The sequence below is a fragment of the Apodemus sylvaticus genome, chromosome 16 (genome assembly GCF_947179515.1).
Source record: "Apodemus sylvaticus chromosome 16, mApoSyl1.1, whole genome shotgun sequence".
Classification (NCBI taxonomy): Eukaryota; Metazoa; Chordata; class Mammalia; order Rodentia; family Muridae; genus Apodemus; species Apodemus sylvaticus.
Window position 1 is genome coordinate 65,543,636 of NC_067487.1, and position 23,891 is coordinate 65,567,526.

At 44.5% G+C, this 23,891-nt stretch overlaps 1 protein-coding gene across 1 annotated transcript in view; it reads left to right on the forward strand.

Moving 5' to 3' along the window:
• The window catches only part of Iqgap2 (IQ motif containing GTPase activating protein 2), a 276,532-nt gene that overhangs the window by 247,522 nt on the left and 5,119 nt on the right, over positions 1-23,891 (forward strand). The window contains exons 29-32 of the mRNA XM_052159382.1: positions 6,537-6,639; positions 8,057-8,198; positions 17,781-17,868; positions 20,356-20,568. Coding sequence (XP_052015342.1) covers positions 6,537-6,639; positions 8,057-8,198; positions 17,781-17,868; positions 20,356-20,568 — 546 coding nt within the window. The remainder of the gene's footprint in view (positions 1-6,536; positions 6,640-8,056; positions 8,199-17,780; positions 17,869-20,355; positions 20,569-23,891) is intronic.

Below are 23,891 nucleotides of genomic sequence, written 5' to 3' on the forward strand. Positions count from 1 at the left end.
TTTTTAATTAATTAATTAATTAATTAAGGAAACAGCCTTTCATTAATTTTACAGATTAAGAGATTGTATTAAATTGACAAAAGAATGAATAATTAAGATTTATGGTCCATTCTGGTCTCCGTATGAGAAAAAAAATTATGGTCCAGAAATATGCCCTGTTTTTACTGTTAATACATTTAATTAGAAGCTAAGCCACTAAAATTGAAAAACAAATGTTTTTCATGGTGCTGGGATAACTTTAAATCCACATACTAAGGAATGAAGCTAGATCCCTTCCAAAAACTCTATCCACAAACAAAACTGTCTCAAAATGAATCACAGAAAATGTAAAAGTGAAAGGTATAAAATTCTTGGAATAAGATAAAGTAAATTCTCATGACCCTGGAATAAGCTGTGATTTTATAGATAAGACACAAAACACATAGAAGTCAACAGAAAGAAATGAACTTCACCAAAGTTGACAGTTATTGTGACTAGTTCCATCAAAAAGTTAACTTTGCAACTAAGAGTTAGTAAGAAAAAAAATAACTGCACTCTTCTATCTGGCACGGGTTTTGCCTCCAGAATGCACAATCCTCTAACTCTCAGTGTAGGGAAGAGAAATGATTCCATTTGGGTTTTGTGTGGGGTTGGTTAGTTGTTGGTTGGTTTTGGTTTTTTTCCAGACAGAGTTCTCTGTGTATCCCTTGCTGCCCTAGAACTCACTCTGTAGACCAGGCTGGCCTCAAACTCACATAAATCCATCTACTTCTGCCTCCCAAGTGCTGGGGCTAAAGACATGCCCCACTACCATGCCTGGCTCAAATGGTCCAGTTTTAATATAAGAGCTAGGCACCAAACAACACAGCACAAAAGGCAGCCCATGGAATAGGAGAAAGACTTTGCAAGGGATGTGTCTGGTAGAAAGATTCCTGCAACTCAATAGCAGTCAGAAGACCTGATGGAAAAATGAGCCAAAGACTGGGGTACACGGATCATACACTGGTGGTCCGTAAGCAAATGAAAACTTCAATAGCACTAATAATGGGAGAAAGCTACATCAAAGCCAAAGTGAGATCCCATCTCTGACCCATTGCATGGCTGGAAAAAACAGAGAAGGGAGAGTGTTGGCAGGGATAGGAGGAGAGCAGAACCCTTGTATACAGTATTGGTAGAAGTATAAAATGAGCCGGGCGGTGGTGGCGCATACCTGTAATCCCAGCACTCTGGGAGGCAGAGGCAGGTGGATTTCATAGTTCAAGGCCAGCCTGGTATACAGAGTGAGTTCCAGGACAGCCAGGGCTATACAGAGAAACCCTGTCTCGAAAAAACCAAAAATAAATAAATAAATAAATAAATAAACAAACAAACAAAGTATAAAATGATGCAGCTGCCATGGAAATATAGAAGTTCCTTGGAAATAAAATCTGCAAGTAGCACGTGACCCACAATTCTACTTCCACATGTGCACCTGAAGACTGGAAGACAGGGTTCAAGAAGTCTGTCACACAGCGCCATCTACACTAGTCAAGGATCCATCAGTAAATGAAAGAATGAAATGTATCACAAGCCAGTTGTGTGGTCCCACACTGGTAAGCCCTGTGCTAGGAAGACTGAGATCAGAAATTGGTATATTCTGGGCCAGCCTGAGCTACACAGTGAAACTCATATCTTCAAAACCAACACACAAAAAGGGACTATTTAGCTTTAAAAAGGCAGGAAGTTTTTGACATTGGTAATGGCTGCACAGGCTGTGAACAGGCTTAAGAGGTGTAGTTTAAGTGAGTGGCTTTGATGGTATATAAATATCGCAGCAAAGAAAAAGGACTGGCTTTATGGTTATGATTCAGTTTAGGAGCTTGAGACTAGGACCTTTGTCTCCTGACCCCAGGGCTGCCAGTAACCTAGAAACACTGTTTCAACTTAGTTAGGAATGCAAAGAGAAACAGATGCATTTATTGTCTTTCCTGTTTTCAGCCCCCAGCACTTCTACTGAATCTTCAAGAGCAACAGCACTTCCTGTAAAACCAGGAAGGACACCCAGCCCTTGTCACTCTGTTTCACAGAGGGGTAGGGGAGAGGGTGTAGTTCAGTGGGACCCAAGTTCAGTCCTCAGAACCCCGTTTTGGTTTAGTTTTAAAGGAGGGTATGGATTACGGGAGAAATGCCTGAGAGGTTGGGAGCACTTGTTGCTCTTGCAGAGGACGGGAGTCTGGTTTCCTGCACCCATGTGTTGGCTTCCAACTATTTGTAACTCCAGTTCCAGGGTAATCTTGATAGGTTTCTCAGCCAACAAAATGAACCATTCAAGCCAAACGTAGAGTATAAAGGCAGGTTTGAGAGGCAGCTCTCGGGCAGGTTCACCAGTCTTATAGATGAAGGTCAGTGAAGTCACAAGCCTGGGCTCAAACAGGCTTTATGGGTCTTGGGCTCATGGTGATGACCTGTAAGCTATGAGTTGGGATTATACTCATACAAGGTAAAAAGCTGAGCCCCTGGGTGTGCATTATGGGTGGGTAGTGACAAATTCTAGAGACATGTAGAGATGACGTGTTAGCACAGAATTTTCTTCTTGAGGGTGGGATTTGGGGAAGAAGAACAAATGGGGTTTCTTAGCCTGTGCAGGCGATGAGCAGGGATTCCCAGAGTAGGAAAAATAGTGGTGAACTATAACACAGTGGTTGAGAGGTCTCCTTGGCTGCCTGGTATAGTGGATTAACCATCATAGCAAAATTGGTGCTCAGATGTCTAAAGAATCCCACCAGGCTCAAAAATGGGGGCTGTAGGTCTCTCAGAATCTACACTCGGTCAGTGGTGAGGATCTTAGAACCTTGGCTAAGTTGAATCTCCGAATATATTATGGTGGGAGAGCACAGTTAAGCTTTAGATAGGGAGACACGATCCCAGGGAGCCAAGGTAGTCTAGAAACAAGGAGGTGGCCCTCTGGGACAGAGACTGGGAAGGATTGAAAAATAGGAGGTCATCTACATATTGAAGAAATGTATTAGGATTAAGGTCAAAGAAGTCCTGGGTCATGGCCTGGCTAAAGAAATGTGGAGTCTCCTGAAAGTCCTGAGGGAGAACTGTCCATGTAAGCCATCTCTCTGCCCATGTATCAGGGTCCTCCCAAGTGAAGGCAAGAGAGAGTCAGCGTGGATGGGGGCAGTGAAGAAAGCATCCTTTAGATCCAGGAAGTTGTAGGAGGAATGTTAGAGAGGAGGGTGTAGGGTCTTAACCACTGAGTAGATTGGGATGACCTCATTAATGAGGCAGAGGTCCTGAACCAATTGGGAAGCACCAGAGGGCTGACGTACAGGGAGATGGGGCGTGTTGCCAGGCGAGTCATAGGAATCACTCATCCCTGAGATGGGAGGTGGGTACCAATGTGCTTGAGACCACAATGGTGGGTCTCAGAAATGGGAAATTGGGGTCTGGAAAGGAAGAAAGAGGAAGTCCTTAAGGCAAACGAAGACTGGCTGATGGTGGGTAGTAATTACCACAGTGGAGATATCCTGTACTTGGGGGCAGACAGGACCCAGTAGGGTAGGGACAGTCTGAGGTAGGGATCTGTGAGAGTCAGGAGAGGTTGTGTGGATTAGAGAGAGGGTGGCTCCAAACTGCTGAGGATATCTCAGTCATGAAAAGGCACTGGGCAGATGGGCATGACCTGAAGAAAATATGAGAAAAACAGTCCAGCAAGAATACAGGGAAGCGGCATATTCTTGGGTGGAATGGGGAGGAGGGGGTCACGTCCACTCCCATAACAAAAATTGGTAATGTAACCATGGGACTCAAGTGGGCAGTCAAGACAGAGAAGGTGGCCCCTGTGTCTACCAGGAAGGTGATGGGCTTACCCACTACCTGGACTGGAGCATCACCCTGAACTCTGCAGGGGTTGAGGGAAGTCCCTGGATGACATTAGTCCTTCACCAAGCCAAGGAGCTTAAAGGCAGGAAGAGTTTGAGATGCCTGTGCTGATGGAACTGGACCTCTGTAGCATGCGTGGCACAGAGGATGAGCCCTCATTGGGGCACTCTGACTTCCCGTGGTCAGGTTGCCAGCAGAAGAGGCACGGCCTGGTAGATTGCTGAGGGTTGGGGCAGTGACTGGACCAGTGTCCTTCCTTGCCACATTTAAAACAGGCCCCTATTGGCAGAGTTGACTTTGGCTGGACCCTGGTGGGATGGAGTCTGGTAAATCTCTCCCATTCCTTCTTCTGGATTGCTGTGGGCCTCAGGGCAGCTGCCAAGGCTTGGATTTGGAGTGTAGCCTTTTGCTGTAGCAGAGCCTGTCAGGAAGACTTCAAGAGCCATCTTTACCAACTCCTGTATTGGGGTCTGGGGACCATCCTCAGCCTTTTTTAGTTTTTTTCCAAATATCTGAAGATGATTGGTAAATAAAATGGGAAGTCAGGACTGTGACTCCTTATGCACAGGCTGGGTGAGTCAAGGGGGGTGGCGTTTAAGGCATCTTAGTTAAGGTTTTCCTGCTGTGAACAGACACCATGGCCAAGGCAACTTTATAAGGACAACATTTAATCAGGACTGGCTTACAGGTTCAGAGGTTCAGTCCATTATCATCAAAGTGGGTGCATGGCAGCAACCAGATTGGCACGGTGCAGGAGGAGCTGAGAGTTCTACATCTTCATCTGAAGGCAGCTAGGAAAAGACCGGCTTCCCGGCAGTTAGGACAAGGGTATTAAAGCCCACTACCACAGAGACATGCCTACTCCAACAAGGCGTCCTCCAGCAACACACCTCCCTAGGCCAAGCATAGGCAAACCATCACAGTGGGTGTATTGGATCATGGTCTCTTGTAATCTATTTAGAACGCAGCCCAATTTTTGTTAGCTTTCTAATTTAGCAGAGCTTGTCAAAGTCAATTTTTTAGAAACCATTTCCATTCCCCAAAGGAGACAATGGACATGAGGTAGGTCTCTCCATTGGTGGCCATTTTGACCTGGCTGATGATTCCAATTAGACTCAAAAGGCCTAAGCTGCCCTTAAGCCTTCCAGTGACCTTGAGCCTCTGATCCTTTCTGATCCTCTTGCTTCTGTATCCCTAGTGCTGGGATTACAGGCTGCACCAGCACACCCAGGTAATACAGTGCTTAAGACCAACCCCAGGGCTCCATGCACTCTAGGCAAGCACTCAAGAGAGCTACATCTCCACCCCTTGCTGTGGTTTCTTAATGTGCCACTGGCATTTCCCTGTGAGGCAAAAGTTAAAGCAGTATACCTGTGTCTACAACTTTAATAACCATCAGAATTATTTTTAATATCTAAGCAGAGCTGAAGAAATGACTCAGTGGCTAGGAGCATGTTCCACTCTAGCAGAGGACCCAAGTTCAGTTCCCAACGGCCTGTACTTCCTCTACCTTCTAAAAACACTATACTCACATGCACAACACCCCCCCCACACACACACACACAAATACACTATTAAAAATAAAAATAAAATTGTTTTATAAACTTTATGTATTTTCAAGCTTATAATAAAAGTACCTTTCTCCTTTTCTTTCCTCCAAACATTAAATACTCCTCCTTGCTCTCTTTCAAATTCATGGCCTCTTCTTTTTTACTGAATGCATGTAATATACATACATGTATATTCCTAAATATAACCTACTCAGTCTGTGTAAGGTTATTTGTATGATTTCAGGGCTGGCCTTGGGTGTTGGACAGCACATCAGTGTGCTCTTCCCTGGGGGAGACTATTTCTCCTGTTCTAAACATTCCTTAGTTCTGGGGTGGGTTGAGGCTTCATGGATTCTTCCCCTCCACTTTGGTGTGTTCACTGGTGTCCTTTCCAGCTCCTGTTTAGACTGTCATGTTGGTGACATGTCATGGGTGTAGCCTCTGGTATTACAGAAAGACCCAACCTCACAGCAACCTCCCTGACTTCTGGCCCCTAGAGTGGAGGGAAGCTACCACAGCCCGACCCGGCTGGGATGTGTGGGGACTGACCACTGCCTTGTGTGTCTGTCGCCCTGTGTCTACCGACCCGGCTGGGATGTGTGGGGACTGACCACTGCCTTGTGTGTCTGTCGCCCTGTGTCTACCGACCCGGCTGGGATGTGTGGGGACTGACCACTGCCTTGTGTGTCTGTCGCCCTGTGTCTACCGACCCGGCTGGGATGTGTGGGGACTGACCACTGCCTTGTGTGTCTGTCGCTCTGTGTCTACCGACCCAGCTAGGATGTGTGGGGACTGACCGCTGTCTTGTATGTCTGTCGCTCTGTGTCTACCAACCCGGCTGGGATGTGTGGGGACTGACCACTGCCTTGTGTGTCTGTCGCTCTGTGTCTACCGACCCAGCTAGGATGTGTGGGGACTGACCACTGCCTTGTGTGTCTGTCGCTCTGTGTCTACCGACCCAGCTAGGATGTGTGGGGACTGACCACTGCCTTGTGTGTCTATCGCCCTGTGTCTACTGACCCAGCTAGGATGTGTGGGGACTGACCGCTGCCTTGTATGTCTGTCGCTCTGTGTCTGCCGACCCGGCTGGGATGTGTGGGGACTGACCACTGCCTTGTGTGTCTGTCTCTCTGTGTCTAGCTCCTGCTGGAACATCAGGATGCCATTGCCACTGAAAAAAGTGACCTTCTGAATGAGCTGCTGGAGTCGCTTGGGGAGGTGCCCACCGTGGAGTCCTTTCTCGGTGAGAACTGTTCCAGTCCTCGCTTGTTTATTTAAGGGATAATAACCACCATTGTCACTCTTTTTTTCTTTTGGAAAAAACCTTTCCATACAACATATTTCAATCACATTTTCCCCTCCCATGTTGATCCTATAGCCTCTTCACTCCCCTACTCACCAAACTTTATGTTCTTTTTCTAGCTTTAAAAAAAAAAAATATACAACCCTCCCACAGCACACACACACACACACACACACACACAGAAATTAAGATAAACAAGAAACCAATAAAACCAAAAAAAAAAAAAAAAGAATGCCCAAATAAAACAATATTAGATGGGCTGGAAAGATTGCTCAGAGGTTAAGAGCACCAGCTGCTCTTCTGAAGGTCCTGAGTTCAAATCCCAGCACCCACATGGCGGCTCACAAACATCTGTAATGAATTCTGACGCCCTCTTCTAGTGTGTCTGAAGACAGCTACAGTGTACTTATATATAGCAATAAGTAAATCTTTAAAAAAAAACAATATTAGACAAAGGTCTAAAAACATATTCTTTACTTCATTTTGTGTTGGCCAACTACTCCTGTGCCCTCAAGTGTGGTTAATATGCCCAGTGAATGAGACTCCATCGGAGAGAACTTGTCCTTGCAGCAGATGGGAACTAACAGAGAGACCCACAGATAGGCCATGTGCAGAAAGAGAGAGAGAGAGACTTTGAAGCACTCCGGCCTAAGTGGGACGTCTCCTTCACACCCCTCCCCTCAGGGCCCAGGGATCAATGAAGAACAGAGACCATGACAGCATACTCAGGGCCTGCACAGGTTCAAGCCAGACAGGGTCCCAATACTGAAGGGAAGGTAGAAGAGGGCTCTTCCCCCTACGCAAGAAACTGCAACTGATACTCATTCTCCTCTGCCCCTGCTGACACAATAAGAACTCATTAACGCAGGGCCAGGGTGTTGCTCCGTGGGAAAGCACATGTTTAACGTGTGCAAGGGTCCAGGGTTCAACCCTCCAGAACTCCCCTCCCTAAAATTCTATAATTTCTTGCATCTTGGGTTACAAAACAATCTGTTCCTGTTGAAGATAAGCCTTAGAGACAATGTAAAGGATTTAAATCAGTTTCACAAAGGAAACATGAAAAGTGAACCCGTCCAAATATGACAAAGTCCTGTTTTCTAACGGGTTCGTTTACTTAAGATTCCCTTTTTAAAATGTCTTCTTTGTGAATATTTATGCCCCACATTATTTTAAGGTCTTTATCAAATGCTTTAAAATCTAGTCCAGATGTCCTAGAATATGCAGACTTTATGAGGCCTGTAAATCTCCCATCTAATTCCTGAGTCTGTTCTGCTCCTTAGAAGCCTTATCTTGCCATGTGAGGCAGTCACCACAGCGAGCTGGAAAAATAACACTGTTTTGTTCTTTTTCCTTACAGGGGAAGGAGCAGTTGACCCCAATGACCCTAACAAGGAAAACACCCTAAATCAGCTCTCAAAGACTGAGATTTCCCTTTCCTTGACAAGCAAGTATGACGTCAAAGATGGCGAGGCCGTCGACGGCAGGAGCCTCATGATAAAGTAAGTCTGGGGCTATGGTCCGTGGCTGCAGCAGCACGACCTGAACCGCGCAGGCGCAAGCGGGGCTGGATTACTTAGAAGTGGGTCGTAATTCACTTAGAAGTATGTGAATATTGAAATACATTGCATGTATCCATCAAACCAGCGGATGATCATTTAGGAGGGAACTCAATATTAGAATAGCCTACAAAGTCAGCCTTGGTTTTTCGTTTTACATGTCATTCATAATCAGATTCAGCAACTTACTTGAGATTGTGTTTCTGAGCGGTTGAAAGATTAACAAGGAAACACTGCCAGCCCAATTTTGTTTTTAGTATAAAATGAGGTTAAAGGGGATATATGTGACAGACTGGGTTTATTCTCATTTCTAAGTAAACTAATCCTGGGTATGCTTGGTAACATTGACTAGTTCTCTCTCGTTCTCTCTCTCTCTCTCTCTCTCTCTCTCTCTCTCTCTCTCTCTCTCTCTCTCTCTCTCTCTCTCTCTTTTGAGACAGGGTTTCTCTGTGTAGCCCTGGCTATCCTGGAACTCACTCTGTAGACCAGGCTGGCCTCGAACTCAGAAATCTGCCTGCCTCTGCCTCCCAAGTGCTGGGATTACAGGCATGCTCCACCACTGCCTGGCTGACTAGTTCTTTAATATACTTGATTATGTTCAATCTCTCACCCCTCTCTACTCAGATCCGTCCTTGTCTTCTCTTCCTGCCCAACTTTGTGTTCTTTTCTTCCTCCCTCCTATCAAGGCCAATTTGTGTTGCCCAAATATTCTGGACTATGCGGTCTTCCCCCAGGAGCGTGATTGACATCTCAGAACATCTTAGAACAAAACTGACCCTTCCTCTCCTAGCCACGAACAATGGCTGACAGCTCCCCAGCTCAGGGTGGAACTTCATGTCCAGCTACCCTCTCCATAACGGAAATTTCTGGCTCGGGCTTACCCAGGTCTTTATGCATACTGTGACCTCCACTGTGTGTTTGTGTGCACCGCTCTGTCTGGAAGATCGTGTGTCCGTGCAGCCATCTGCTACAGCTGGCTTTTATGCTCTTTCTATCTCCTTATTCACAATGATCACTGACTGCCTTAGTTCGGGTTTTATGGCTGTGAAGAGACACCATAAACATGGCAGCTCTTATAAAAGACAACACTTAATTGGGACTGGCATATAGTTTCAGAAGTTTAGTCCTTTATCGTATGGTAAGAAACATGGCAGCATGCAGGCCGAGAGGGTACTAGAGACAGAACTGAGTTTTCTACATCTTGGCCCACAGACAGCAAGGAGAGAGACTGTGTACCACACTGGGCATAGCCCAAGCATGTAAAAGAGACGTCAAAGCCTGTCCCGCACAGTGGCACACTTTCTCCACCAAGGCCGCACCTGCTCTAACAAGACCACACCTACTAATAGTGCCACTGCCTATGGCCATGCGTTCATACATATTCATTCAGGCACGTAGGCACCAAACCTATTCAGACCACCACACTGAGCCTTTGGTGGTAGTGCTGTGTGTTTCATTTGGTGCTGAACATTCTGTAGTCTCTTATTCTCTATGCTTCAGTCAGCTGTGGGTCTCTGTGTTGAGTATCATCTACTACAAACAGAAGATTCTCTGATAAGTGTTGAGAGGTGCTTCAATCTACAGTGACGATAGGTTACTAGAAGGCTGGTCCAATAACTGTGTCCTTTTAGCAGAATAACTGTAGTAGGCTCTTGCCTAGGATCTAGGACCTGTCTAGCCATAGGTTCTTGGTCCAATGTTACCAAATTTAGACTCCATCTTGTGGAGTGGACCATAAATCTACTAAACATTGGCTACTCTCCCAATGTTCAGGTCATCTCACCACTGAGCATGTGTTGCCCGGCCAGGTATTATCAAGAGCTCACAGGGTTCCCAGCAGAATAGGCGCATGACTATTTCTCTCCTGTGGTGGCGTGTGTGACCCCTCCCAGCACTGAGCATGCAGTAGGGGTGAAGCTCCTAGGTCAACACCATGTTCTATGCAGTTCCTTCGGCTGTAGGGTCTTACTCCTCTTGCCCTCACAGACTTCAATGAAACATTCACATTTAAAAACACGTACTGTATTTCTCATGCCTGTGCCCCATAATTCTCTGACAGGAAGGGTAGAAAAGGGAGATTTCCCCCACCAGATGCTATCAATGAAAGCAGCACACATCAAAAGCTCGTGCTCACCCAAACAGCACGGTACTCGAGACCTTACATGAACAAAAGAAACGCATGTGGGCACATAGAGCAGTTATATGCTGGGATGAGGCAGAGACCAAAGGATAGGAAGGGTGCTCGAAGGAACAGGCATGCATTAATGTAGTGTTAAATAATTTAAATAAATTCCAGCGGCATGTTACACGCTACCTGTCCCAATGTTCTTCATTCCCAAATGAAAGACACACACCTAGCCTTTATATTGTGTTATACCTAAAATGGCTCAATGGTTGGGCCACTTGCTAACCTCCACATGGCTAATCCACCGCCCATCGATAATCCTGAGTTATTACTTACTAAACCCTATATTCTAACTTGGCTGACCTGGACCCAGTCGGGCAGCCCTCTTGGACTGCTCTTCCCTGGCTCCTTCACATAGCTGCCATGCCTCTCTGCCCTGCACTCTCCTCAGGCATGGTGTCTCTCCTCTGCTTTTCCTCCTCCTGGCCTGGCTGATCTCATTCTCCCTCTGTCCCTAGCCTGGGAATCCTCAAAGTCCTACCTCTGTCTGCTCTGCCCAGCCATTAGCTGCCGGCAACTTTATTTACCAATCAGAACCAACTGGGGGCAGGATCCCTCAACGTCTTACATGCAGGACATGCAGACCCTTGGGCAAACAATTTGAGGGGATCCAAATTAACATCAGAATATAAGCAGCATTAGTCCAGACCAACTGCACATTAATATGACATTACACACACATACACACACACACACATGCATATGTACACATACACACACAGGCACACATACACATGCATATGTACACACACACACTCGCACACATATATACACACATACACACACACACACACACACACACACACACACATTCTGAGTTCTGTGTCCCAACCGCTGGTTTTTGCATTTGAGACAAAAGCCCGGCTAATGTGCCTCAGAAAGCATTCTGTCTCTCTTGATTTTTACCAGATACTCAACTCCTCATGTAACTGCCACAAGCATCTTAGGCATGCCGTGTTGGGATCTGTGTTGCTTTGGTGACATCTGTTTATTTTGTTGTCAAATCATGGAAGGCATGATTCATCCACCTGAGAACCCCATGGCTGGCTTGGGGCTGGGCCCAGCACTCATGAGGCCAGCCCCACCTCTGCCTTCCAGGGCTTGAAGCTGGCCGTGGAGAGCACAGCGCAGCCCCAGGGCACAGGCTTAGCTGCGAGACAGCGCCAAGTCCCTGACTTTACAAGGCCAGGGGCAACCCTGTGCCATTGAGACTCCAAGTCTGTGCTGAACTTTCTGACAGCTCAGGACAGACCTGGAGGAGAAACCGAGAAGGATTCATCCTGACTTCCTCTGAGCAATGCTCAATTATCCAGATAACTGGAAAGGCAGATGGTGGGGTTCTACCATGCAGATGGAATCAGACCAAGTCTCCCAAAAGCTCATAAGCTTTGTCTTTACAAGTAATGGGAAGAAATTTCCTCTTAATTGGTTCTGTCTGTTGTTTGAATGCCATCTTCTCAGTGCTGTCAACCTTAATGTCTCCACTGATGAATAGGAATTGTGGTTTAGGTCACCCTAAGTATGAAATCATTTGAACAGTGTATGCATGTTCGCTGATTGGAGACAGGAGTTACCACAGTTCAGCACATTCTTGGAATTCACATTTTACAAACAAACCCAGAAAAGTCAGGCGTGCTTGGGAAGGGTTGGGTCTGGGAAGTGCTGCTGCCTGTCCCACTCTGGGCCTGTGCTACAGACTCTGCCAGCCCCCGGTATCTCCTTCCATGGCTGTGCTGTATGGAGCTGGCCAGAGGCTTTGAGACACATGTAGCATAAAACATATTACTCTAATCCTGTAAAAGTGCACAGTATGTGACATTTTAGGACAGTCACAATATAAATCAACCATCAACACTATTGATTTTCAGAATACTTGCTTTTAGTTTGCTCAAGTGTGACGCTTCGTCCTTGGCTCCTGCCAACCACGAGTGTGCTATCTCTATGAACTTATCTACTCCAGGTACTTCATATAGTGGGACCATACAGTGTATGCTTCCCTGGGCCTGGTTTCCCTTACCTGTGCAATGCCTTAAAGACGCGTTATGGCATGCATTTTACGGCTGAATAATATTCCACTGGATAATAGTCAAGAGGTAGACACACCTTTGTGTACTAATTCATCTCTTCATAGACATTTGAGTTGTCTATGTCTACCTTTTAGATCTTGTGAATAGTGTTGTTATATATACATTCGGGTAAACGTTTTTGTTTAAATACTGCTTTTCTTTTGGTTGTATACCTGGGCATGAAGTTGCTGTTTCCGATGGTAATCCTGTGTATAGTTTTTAGTAGCCCACCAAAATGTTTTCCACAGTGGTTACGCCATGTCATGTTCCCCCACAAACTACAAGGGTTCTTAACTTTACATTCTTTTTTTTTTAAGATTTTATTTATTATTATATGTAAGTACACTTTAGCTTTAGACACCCCAGAAGAGGGCATCAGATCTCATTACGGATGAGTTGTGAGCCACCATGTGGTTGCTGGGATTTGAACTCAGGACCTTTGGGAGAACAGTCAGTGCTCTTAACCACTGAGCCATCTCACCAGCCCTAAACTTTACATTCTTATCACCTCCCCTTTCCTTCTCTCATTACTGAGCACATCAGTGGGTGTGGAGGAGCACTTTGCTGCGCTTTGCTGTGTAATTCCTCTCATTAGTCATGTGCTCACTGAGCAGAGCAGTTGCGTGTCACCTTTGCAGATGATATTCTGCCCTGCCCGTTTTAAGTATTGCCAACATTCATAGAGCCCTCAGTTCCCAGTACTAAACCCAAACATACTTTACCCTAGTTTTAAATGAAGTTGTTGGTATTCCTGGGTTGAAAATATTCTTTATATATTCCTATTAGCAGATCTGTGATTTACGTATATTTTGCCTCTTATATTTATATACAATTTTTTTTAATTTATTTAGCTTTTTATATGAGTATGCTGTCGCTGTCTTCAGACACAGGAGAAGAGGGCATCGGATCCCTTCGCAGATGGTTGTGAGCCACCATGTGGTTGCTGGGATTTGAACTCAGGACCTTTGGAAGAGCAGCGCTCTTCCAAACCACTGAGCCATCTCTCCAGCCCCTTATATACAGTTGTGTATAGGAAAGGACATTGGGGCTGAAGAGATGGCTCAGCAGTTAAGAACACTTGTTGCTCTTGCAGAGGAATTGGGTTTGACTCACAGCACCTACATGGAAACTCGCAACCATCTGTAATCTCAGAAGTCTGCTGCCTTCCTTCAAACTCCAAAGACACCAAGCACGCATGTATTGCACAGACATACATGCAGGCAAAACCCTTGTATACACAAAATTGTAAAATAACTAAAATAGAAAAGGGCATTAATAAGAAAGGAAAAATCAACTCAAAGAAGAGAAGGATGGAGGGGGAGGAGAAAGGGAGAGAGGGATGAGGGGGGGAGAATGTGTGTGCATCCTTTCAGTGCTCTCAGGAACCTCCTGAGGATGGAGGCTACCATCAGAATTTCACGGATGAGAACAGTAAGGGCAAGACAGATGTAAACAGATGGAAACCTTTCCCTGGGCAACACACCAGTTACTGGAATCGAGATTTACATCTAGATAATTTTAAGTCCTCCAGAACCTACACTCTAAGTTTTGCAATCCCTAAGGGCACAGGGCCTCAGAAGCCCTAGAAAGAAGAATGAAAACCATTGCAGGGCAGTGACACCGTCACATCTCTAAATTATAAAAAATTATACAGCTGTAAATCTCTCTCCTTGTAGCCCACAATTCATCACAAAATATGTGACCTTATAACTCGATTCAGCTCACAGAACTATGTGTTGACCTTGAGCCAGTGTTTGCGGTTTCCAATCCTACTTAGCGGTGATATCGCTCACGCTGTCATCTCTTAAGAATTTTCTCCTTCCCCATGGTTTAGTTTGAATAGCCATTATCCTACCAGAGACATTCCTTCACCTTCAGTTTACCCTGGCCGGAGTCCTCGGTGGCTGATGTGAAGTATGAGGTCCACTGCCAAAAATATGTACTGCTATCACTGCCATTTCAAACACTACCAAGTGTTTCTGAACTTCCACAAGCAGGCTTCCTTGTCAACCTTGGGCACACTGAAAAAAAAAAAAAAAAAAAAAAAAACCAAAAAAATGTGTGGCAAGACCAAGCCAAGGAGTCTTTACTCCTGCTCTGTGATCTTGTTCACAGCCAAGGCCTGGTGAGTAAACTCTCTGGTAGATGGCTTTATTCTTCAGGAATTCTTTCCCAGAGTGAAGGGCCTCTTCGTGTTTGCATGAGCCTGTCTTACAGATGGTTGAACACACTACGGGCTAGTATACAATACGCTGGCTAGACACAGCTAGAAAGTTAGGTTGGCACTGAGTGAGGAAGCCCTTTTCAGAAGGTCGTTGGCGACTGACTGTGAGGCAAACTGTGAACTCTCTGAAGATGCTACTCTTTGAAGGTGTAAAGATCCTGGGGGCTTTTATCTTGCAAAGGTGCTAGAAGAAGAGGGGATGGTGACTTGGGCTGTGACTCAGCGGTAGAGAATGTGTTTCATCCACAGCACAAACAGGAGGTAGGGGCAGTAGGAGGTGCAGCCAGCCTTGCCTTCTGCGATGTGTGATGATCTTTGTCTACCCAGGAGGCCTCAGAGTTCTTTACTGCTCCAACTGTGCTTCAGACGGTGGGCTGTCTTCCAATGTCTTCTTTGTGCTGAGGTCCTGTGACTAACTAGGTCTTCAGACTACTAGGTTACAGTCAAAGAATGGAATGTTTGACTGTTGTACTTTCAAAAAATATATATTTTGTAGTAGGATCCACACGTAGAGCCTTAAATGTTCTAAAAGCCACATTCTAGAAAGAATCAGGTGAAATCATTTCTTGTCTTTTCATTTTTCCAGTGTTTGTCTACACATTTTAAAACATGACATATGATGGGTGCTCCTATTTATAGAATGTAGTGTGACATTTCAATAGATGGAGGCCATATGCCATGGTTGGATCAGGGTCCCAGACAGGCCTGTCACCACCCTCATATGCCGGTGTGTTTTGGTTGGGAGCAGAAATTGTCTAGTAATTATGTTCTATTTAACTCAATGTGTCAAAAACATTTTCATTTCTTACAGAAATGAGTGGAAGAGATTATTAAGGAGGTATTGTGCATCTGTGCCCCAGCTAAGTCTTAAACTTAGAGTGTGTGTCCTGCATTCACATCAGTCCCCCTGGGCCAGCCAGGTTCCTGGGGCTCGGTGGTCCCTGATGGCCAGTGGCTGCCATCCTGTGCAATGTAGTTCCCATGGTTACAGCCGTGTTCGCTCCTCACCATCTCTCAGACCCCAACACAAAGGGCTTTTTAAATGATGTCTGTCTGTCAAATTGCTTCCATTTTAAAAATTAAAACAAAGCAAAACAGAGAAATCCTATAAGGATTATGTAATTTGCATTGACCCATGCAGCTCATATGTAAGAAACAGGAATTGTGGGGGAGGGTGGGGGAGCTCCAGGTGGCCTTCGATCTGCCAATTCATAATGTCCTTGTACACATAGTAAGGAGGGGAGTTGAGATTCCTATGCTTGAAGCTTAGATATAGACTGTGAAGGTAGAGGAACTTTGGCAATGAATTCCACAGGCCTGACGTCATCTAGAATTCCAAGAACAACAACAACAAAAAGTTATTTGTGCAATTTGTCCTTCAGCAATTCCTGAGCAAATAGTTTTCTGTCCTGATGGAAGCCAGTATAAATGACATAACATAGCTACTAGAATGTTCTTTCAAATAAGAATCACTCAGTGTTGATAGTTTTTAAAGTTATCCAAAGGTTTTGTTTTCAACTCAGGGTTTCTGCCTAAAGGCCAGGCATGGGGGAACTTGCCTGCGATCTAAACATTTAGGATCACAAATTTGGGACCAGCCTGGGCTAGAGGCTAAAACTCTGTCTAGTTCATTCCTGATGATGATTAGAGGAAGCCGGGGTGTGTATGGGGGAATGGAACAGCAGCTTCCTGAGGCCTGGCCACCTCGGGGACACTGCCGTCTCCCACAGGGCTATAATTAGCTGTGTGCCCGTGTTTGACTCTCTGGAGTCTTTAGCTATGCACTCTCAGACAGCCTGAAAATCCCTAGCAGGCAAGGGTCACGGGGCTAGAGGAAATGGCTCTCTAGAGACCCTGGAGAAGAGAGAAAAGGAAGCCGTGTCTGTCAGGCCCGCTCTTCTTGTGAAGGCGTGAGAGGAATAGGAAATGAGAAAGGCCACATTTGCAAATGACTTCCTGGACCTTCTCCCAGTTCTAAAATCTCACATCTGGGGTTAACCAGGACTGATTCAGGAGAAAGCCACCTTGTGCTTCAGAATAGGACCTGTTTTCATTTCCAGTTTCATTTTTCACGAGCATTTCCTGCTGTAGTTAGGGAAGAAAGTCATTCTCTTTAACAGCACTGAAATTCAGTAGAGGAACAAGACTGTGAGACCGGCAAGCTGCAGGCCTGACCTGTGTGTGGCTCATCAGCTCCTGTTGATGTTTCTGTGTTTTGGGAGGGATCCTCTTTCAAATAATAGACTTCCCACCACGGGTAACAATGATCAAATGTGAACGTTTGCCCTTTGGGGGTTTTGTCTTGTTGATGTGTGGCTTCTGTAGTATGAGGGTTTGTATTTAGGGCCTCACACATGTTCTACAGAGATGTATCCCAGCCCCCACCTCCGATGTAATTACACAACCCAATCCCTAATTAAAAGGGACAGCTAGTTGCTAAAGAGCACCTGTGGAGAAATGAATGGCTCAGCACTTCCAGGGTGGTTTGCCAGCCCTGAACTTGTCTAGAACAGCTCTCCTGGTCTCAGCTACACACACACACACACACACACACACACACACACGGCTCTATCTGCCAGTCTCCTGTGTCGTTGAACCCCTGTCCCTTTGCTGGGCTCACCAAAGCCTGAGGCTTCCACAAGCTCACAGGGACTTCTGCTTCCCCTGGCCTTCACACTGGCTTACACCTTTCTCGATGGAGCAAACAAGGCAGTTTAATTAGGATGTATCCCCAGGCTCAGAAGTCGGCTAGGCAGGCCTTCCCATGTCCTTTACAGCAGCCATGCGGGCCGTGTCTGCAGCACGGGTCCCTGCTGCCGTCAGGAGCCTTATGACATATTTGTAACAGTTCTAAGACTGATCTTACTGCATTAAGCACATAAAGCCCAGACTCTGCTTATCTGGCATCTGCAGACTCTTAGGCGTTTTAAGCAAGAACTCTTTACTTTAGGGAATCATTGAAGCTGCTTAATGTATTCCTATGAGAGAAGCAGATTTTTGTGCATCAGAACTGCTGTCTGAACATCTGTCTCTCTTTTCTCCTTTGGAAGGACCAAGAAGCTGATCATCGATGTGACCCGGAACCAGCCAGGGAACACACTCATTGACATCTTAGAAACCCCAGCAACTGAGCAGCAGGTGACTTGTCTTTACATGCACAATAATAAGTTGATAGAGAGATGGTGGTGGTCTTAGCATCCACACCAAATGTTTACTGTGCATAGGGGAACGTATGTGTCTAAAGTCCCTTAGTGTAGACATCAGACTTCATATCTCAAGCCCTCATGGAATATCAGTGGGAGAGAAGTGGAGGGTGCTTTTTGTCAAATGTGTCCTGGGTGTTATTTTTTTAGAAATAGAGTTCTGTACCTTTCAGGGCCTCTGGATGCGAGCCATGGGCTGTGTCATTCAGTAGATGGCTGGACATATCAGTGAAGAAATTGTGCTGTTTGATAGGATGTCAAAATTCTTGTTATGTTTCTGCTAACTTAGAAGAGAGATATCTCACACAATCAAAGTTTTTTCTGAGTGCATCCAAAGTGAGAGTCTAAGACCATGGTGTCCTGGTGCCTTTACGGTGCCACATTGCCAAGACTCTACTTTCAGGGATCATTTCTATAGTTCATTACATTGCCACATTGCCACAAACAACTCAGGTTTCATGACAGTCTGAGATTAAAAACGTTACTAACATCTTTGAAGATGTATCATTCAACTGGGCAGAGTGGCACATTGCTGTCAATCCCTGTACTTGGGAAACAGAGACAGACAGATTTCTGTGGTCTGAGGCTAGCCTGGTCTATATAATGAGTTCCAGAATAGCCAGAGCTACATTAATAAGATGAAAGAAAGAAAGAAAGAAAGAAAGAAAGAAAGAAAAGAAAGAAAGAAAGAAAGAAAGAAAAGAAAGAAAGAGAAAGAAAGAAAGAAAGGAAGGAAGGAAGAGAAGGAAGGGAAGAAAGAAGGGAAGAAGGAAGGAAGGAAGGAAGGAAGGAAAGAAAGAAAGAAAGAAAGAAAGAAAGAAAGAAAGAAAGAAAGAAAGAAGAAAGAAAGGAAAAAAAGGAAGGAAGAAAGAAAAAGGAAGAAAGAAAAAGAAAGGAAGGAGGGAGGGAAGAAAGAAAGAAAGAAAGAAAGAAGAAAGAAAGAAAAGAAAGAAGGAAAGAAGGAGAGAGAGGAAAAGAAAAAAATAAAAAAAGACCAGAAAAGAGGTAGGGAGAAAGGAAGAAAAGAAAGAAGAACGAAAAGAAAGAAAGTTGGCAAGGTGTCTGTAATACCAGCACTAGACAGATGGCTCAGAAGTTCAAGGCCAGACTGGGCTGTCTCAACAACAACAGAAGGAAAAAAATTACTCAGTTCATTCTGAAATAAATCAATTAATCCTGTGTTATTATTTTAGTGCCAATAATTGCCACTTCCTAATCCACTTAACAGAATTGTCTAATTTTTCTTAATGGGTTATGCTCATAAAGTTCCTGTTCTTCTTAATGTAATGGGCTTCCGAGAAATCATTCTGTCTCCAGATTTAATTTTAAAAAAAAAAAATCAAAACTTCAAGCCATCTTATGTGTGAAAATGTATGAATGGTTTTAAGCAATCTGGATTTGTTTTTTGTTGTTTTTTGTTGTTGTTTGTTTGTTTCGCTCTGATTGTTTCAATATTTCCCAGATGTAGTGTAAGTTAAAGACAGATCATACACAGACACCTGGCCTCTTGTATGCTTTCATGTCTCCTACCTTGTGACTGTGACCACTTAGAAATCTTTCTGGGCTTTAGCTGCCTTACCTGTTAAGTAATTTCTAATTCACAAGCAAAACTAAATGAGACAGAGGTTAGGAACATGCTAAATGATGCAGTAACTCCTCACACAGATCAAGTATATTAGATTAAGTTTTATTGTTTACTGCTGACCCAGTAAGTCATTTCTGGGCCTTGAAGCCCTATTACTCTATAACAATCATGCCATAGAATTGATCTGTGGTGTCGGTTGCTGTACAGTGAAATAGAACACCACCAATCTCCTTGTATTACTGTCTTGGACAGACTGGCTGGTTAGCATTCATTTGTGTGCACACCATGCACTTAGGAGCTATCATCTGTAGGAATATCTTTACCCTGTGGTTCAAAGGAACTCTGCCGCGTTTACTGCGACAGAGGGATTCTGGGATAAGAAGGAAGCGCTCTGGCTGCCTTGCTGTTAAATGACTTACGAATCTCTGTCAGTGAGGCTGGTTTATGAGACCTCAGCGGATTCTCAGAGCCCATTAATACAAAATGTACTTTTAATTTTCTCAACTGGGCTACCCTGAAATTGAGGTTCCTCATCCAGGGAATTACAAAGTAATGGTTCTACTAAGGCGGTTTGTCACCTTGGCAAGAAAACAGAACCTTTGAACTTTAGCTAAATTCAGTCCAGTATTACATCTTGTTTAATTTTGGTTTTTGTTGTTTGTGTTTGTTCATTTGTTTGCTGTTGCTTATTTTTTGTTTAGTTTTTTAAATGGAAATGATTTTTCTTCCAGAGTTTCCTTCAAAACCATAAAGAGCACATCAAAGTGCCAATCTTTAGACCTCATATTTGGGACATGGAGGGACTGGAGGAAAAGTAGCATGATGTTCTCTTTTTAGGAACTAGAACACGCCAAAGACATGGAGAGCCGTGCGGTCGTAGACTCCAGGAGCCCGGAGGAAGGGAAGCAGAGCCAGGCTGTGATCGAGGATGCGTGCCTGCCTCTTGAGCAAAAGAAGAGGAAGATCCAGAGGAATCTACGGACGCTGGAGCAGACTGGACACGTGTCATCCAAAAACAAATACCAAGACATTCTCAACGAGATCGCCAAGGTGTCTGGGAATATCTTTCTTCCTTTTTCACGTAGACCTTTGCTGGCACATGCGGGGAATTCTGGGAAATGACATGGGACTCGTGGGAACATGCGGGGTTCCTGTTTTCCTTAGTGTTAAGAACTTTTAAAGGTTTCGTTTGTGACTTCTATAAGGAATAGATACAACTCCCCCAGGCCAGGAGGAGAGTTCAAACACACCAGGGTAAACACGATGGGGGTGTGACAAGCAGTGCTGGTACAACTTTAAGCCATGCTACTTGGTTTTTTGCTTGCTTGCTTGCTTGCTTGCTTATTTTATGACACTTTGGGAAATATTGTTTTCCTCACTGTTAATTGTCATAAAGTCCCAATTGCTCTTCAGAGCTGCTATTGAGATGCTAACTGCATGTCCCTGAGAGTTTGCTTTGAAGCACTTGAGCCTTACCCCAGCTCAGACTTAAAGGCCTGTTTCTGTTTCGCATGGCACGTTTTTCTGTGCTTGAGAATTTCCTGGGAAAGTGATCTCAACTGTGTGCAAGGAAGCAGGAAGTGGTTGAGATCTGTTTACTGAGGATAAGGAAGGACATATTTGGGTAAAAAGGACGGCTCGTTCTTTTGATTCAAATATACACATTCATGTGGGTCTGAGCTTGAAGGCAGTTAAATAATTAGAGGAACATCTTCTTTGTCCTCCCCTGGAGGAAATGCACAGTCTGATTTTTTGGTAGAAAATTATGGTCACTTTACAGAAGGGTTATTTCTCCTGCCCAGAGTAATCTAAAGAAGCCATCCTTTCTTTTCAAAGCGTAAATGAAGAATAGTTTTCTTTGAGAATATGAGATATAGAACTCAGATCTGTTTGCTGTAGTTGAGAAGGCTCTGTTTAGTAGTAAAGTTATATTTCAGAAAGTGTTGGGGAATATGCCCCTGAATTCCTGAAACAATTGGTTTTAATCTGTCCACAAAGGAAACCTAGTGTGAAACAAACACCATTCTCAAGTGAAGTGTTCTCATAGTTTACTGGATTTTTTAAAAATTTTATTTAAAAAGAGAGTGTGTGTGTGTGTGTGTGTGTGTGTGTGTGTGTGTCTGAGTACCAGTGTCAGCACATATGTACCACAGTGTATGTATGTATGTATGGAGGTCAGAGGACCACCTTTGGGAGTTCACAACCCCTACCTTTTTTGAGGCAGAGTTTCTCTTGTCTGCTGCGCAGAGTCCTCCCAGCCAGCTGGCCCATGAGCTTCCAACCAACTCCCTTTTCCAGCTCCCATCCCACAGAAGGAACGCTGCAGCAATTACAGCTGCATGCCGCCACATCTCAGTTTTTACGTGGGTTCTGGGCCTTGAACGTAAGTCACTGGGCTTGCGTGATAAGAGCTTTTACCTACTGAGAAATCTCCCTGGCCCTTCCTGAATGACTTTTTAAACCTAGTTCTGCAAGTTTAATTTTAACACAACTCTCATAATCTATGAGCAGGAAGACAAAAAAAAAAAAAAAAACTGTATTCTAGGAATTCTATTTAAATCTTAAGTATAGTCATTTCTTGCTATCTAGAGGGAACTAGGTTTAGGAGTCCAGTTGAAAACATGGATGGTCTTATATGAAATGTGGAGTGTTTGCATGTGAGCTATCCGCATCCTCCTGGGAGTATTTTACTAAAACGTAAAATGAAATGTGTCTCACCATGCTGCCAAGACTGACTCACCCCACGGGCTCAAGCCGTCTTCCTGTCTCCACCTCTGAAGTGGCTGGGACCAGCAAGAGTGTGCCATCATGCTGTCCCTTCCTATACTCTAAGTCATATCCCATATAGTTCGTAGATGCTTAAAAGTCCAAATACAATCTAAGTGTAAATATGTGTTACCCTATATTGCTTAGGAAGTGATAAAAGACTAAATATGCTCATTACGAAGACAGTTTTGTTTTTCCCATGTATTTTTAGTTCTTTTGTTCAAATTCAGTGTGGCGCCATAGAAACAGAGACTTAAGCCAATTGTGAGTTTTCAGTTTTCAATCTTCTCAAGTCATAAGAGCCATCGATAAAGTGAGATACTTATGTAAACAATAACTTTATTTGGCTTAAAATAATCTTTTTTAAGATTTATTTATTATTATATGTAAGTACACTGTAGTTGTCTTCAGATACTCCAAAAGAGAGCATCAGATCTCGTTACAGATGGTTGTGAGCCACCATGTAGATGCTGGGATTTGAACTCAGGACCTTTAGAAGAGCAGTCAGTGCTCTTATCTGCGGAGCCATCTCTCCAGCCCCTAAAATATTCTTCAAAGAGGAAAGTTCAAAGCAGTCTGAAGAGAGCACATTTCTCTAGCTAATGTTCTCTGTCTTCCTTTTTCTTTTACTGACTTGGTGGTGGAGTCTCCTGCATTCCCTGTTGCTCTCTAGTTTGTCATCTCCTCCAGGAACACTCTGAACCATTTGCTCAGGCCTCCCGAGTGCTGGCGCGGGCGGGTGGGTGGGTGTGCACCATCATGACTAATTTATCGGACCCAGGGCTTCATGCATGCTGTTAAGCAAACGCTGTACCCACTGAGCCAAGTCCCAGCCTTTTGTGCCTTTTTAAAAGCTTTTCTTTTTTCTTAAACTATTTGGTGATTCTCAACTTGGGGGGTGTGGCTATAAAATACATGTTTATATGTATCTGTGAAGTGTGTGTGTGTGTGTGTGTGTATGTACTCTTCTCTGAGTAAATTGATGAAAACTTGGTTAATACTGGGGCCATTCTTCATAGCTTGCTATCTTATTTTTGAGACTAGTCTCAAGCCGGGCGGTGGTGGCACACCCCTGTAATCCCAGCACTTGGGAGGCAGAGGCAGGCGGATTTCTGAGTTCGAGGCCAGCCTGGTCTACAGAGTGAGTTCCAGGACAGCCAGGGCTATACAGAGAAACCCTGTCTTGAAAAGAGAGAGAGAGAGAGAGAGAGAGAGAGAGAGAGAGAGGAAGAGAGAGAGGAGAGAAAGGAAGGAAGGAAGGAAGGAAGGAAGGAAGGAAGGAAGGAAGGAAGGAAGGAAGGAAAGGAAGGAAGGAAGGAAGGAAAGGAAGGAAGGAAGGAAAGGAAAGGAAGGAAGGAAGGAAAGGAAAGGAAGGAAGGAAGGAAAGGAAAGGAAAGAAAGAAAGAAAAAGGAAGAAAGAAAGAAAGAAAGAAAGAAAGAGAAAGAAAAAAAAGAGAAAGAAAGAAAGAAAGGAAAGAAGAAAAAGAAGGAAAGAAGAAAAAGAAAGAAAGGAAGGAAGGAAGGAAAGGAAAGAAAGAGACTAGTGTCTCTCCGGAGCCTGAGTCTCACAGTAGTTTCAGCTAACTACCTGTCTAGCCAATGAGCCC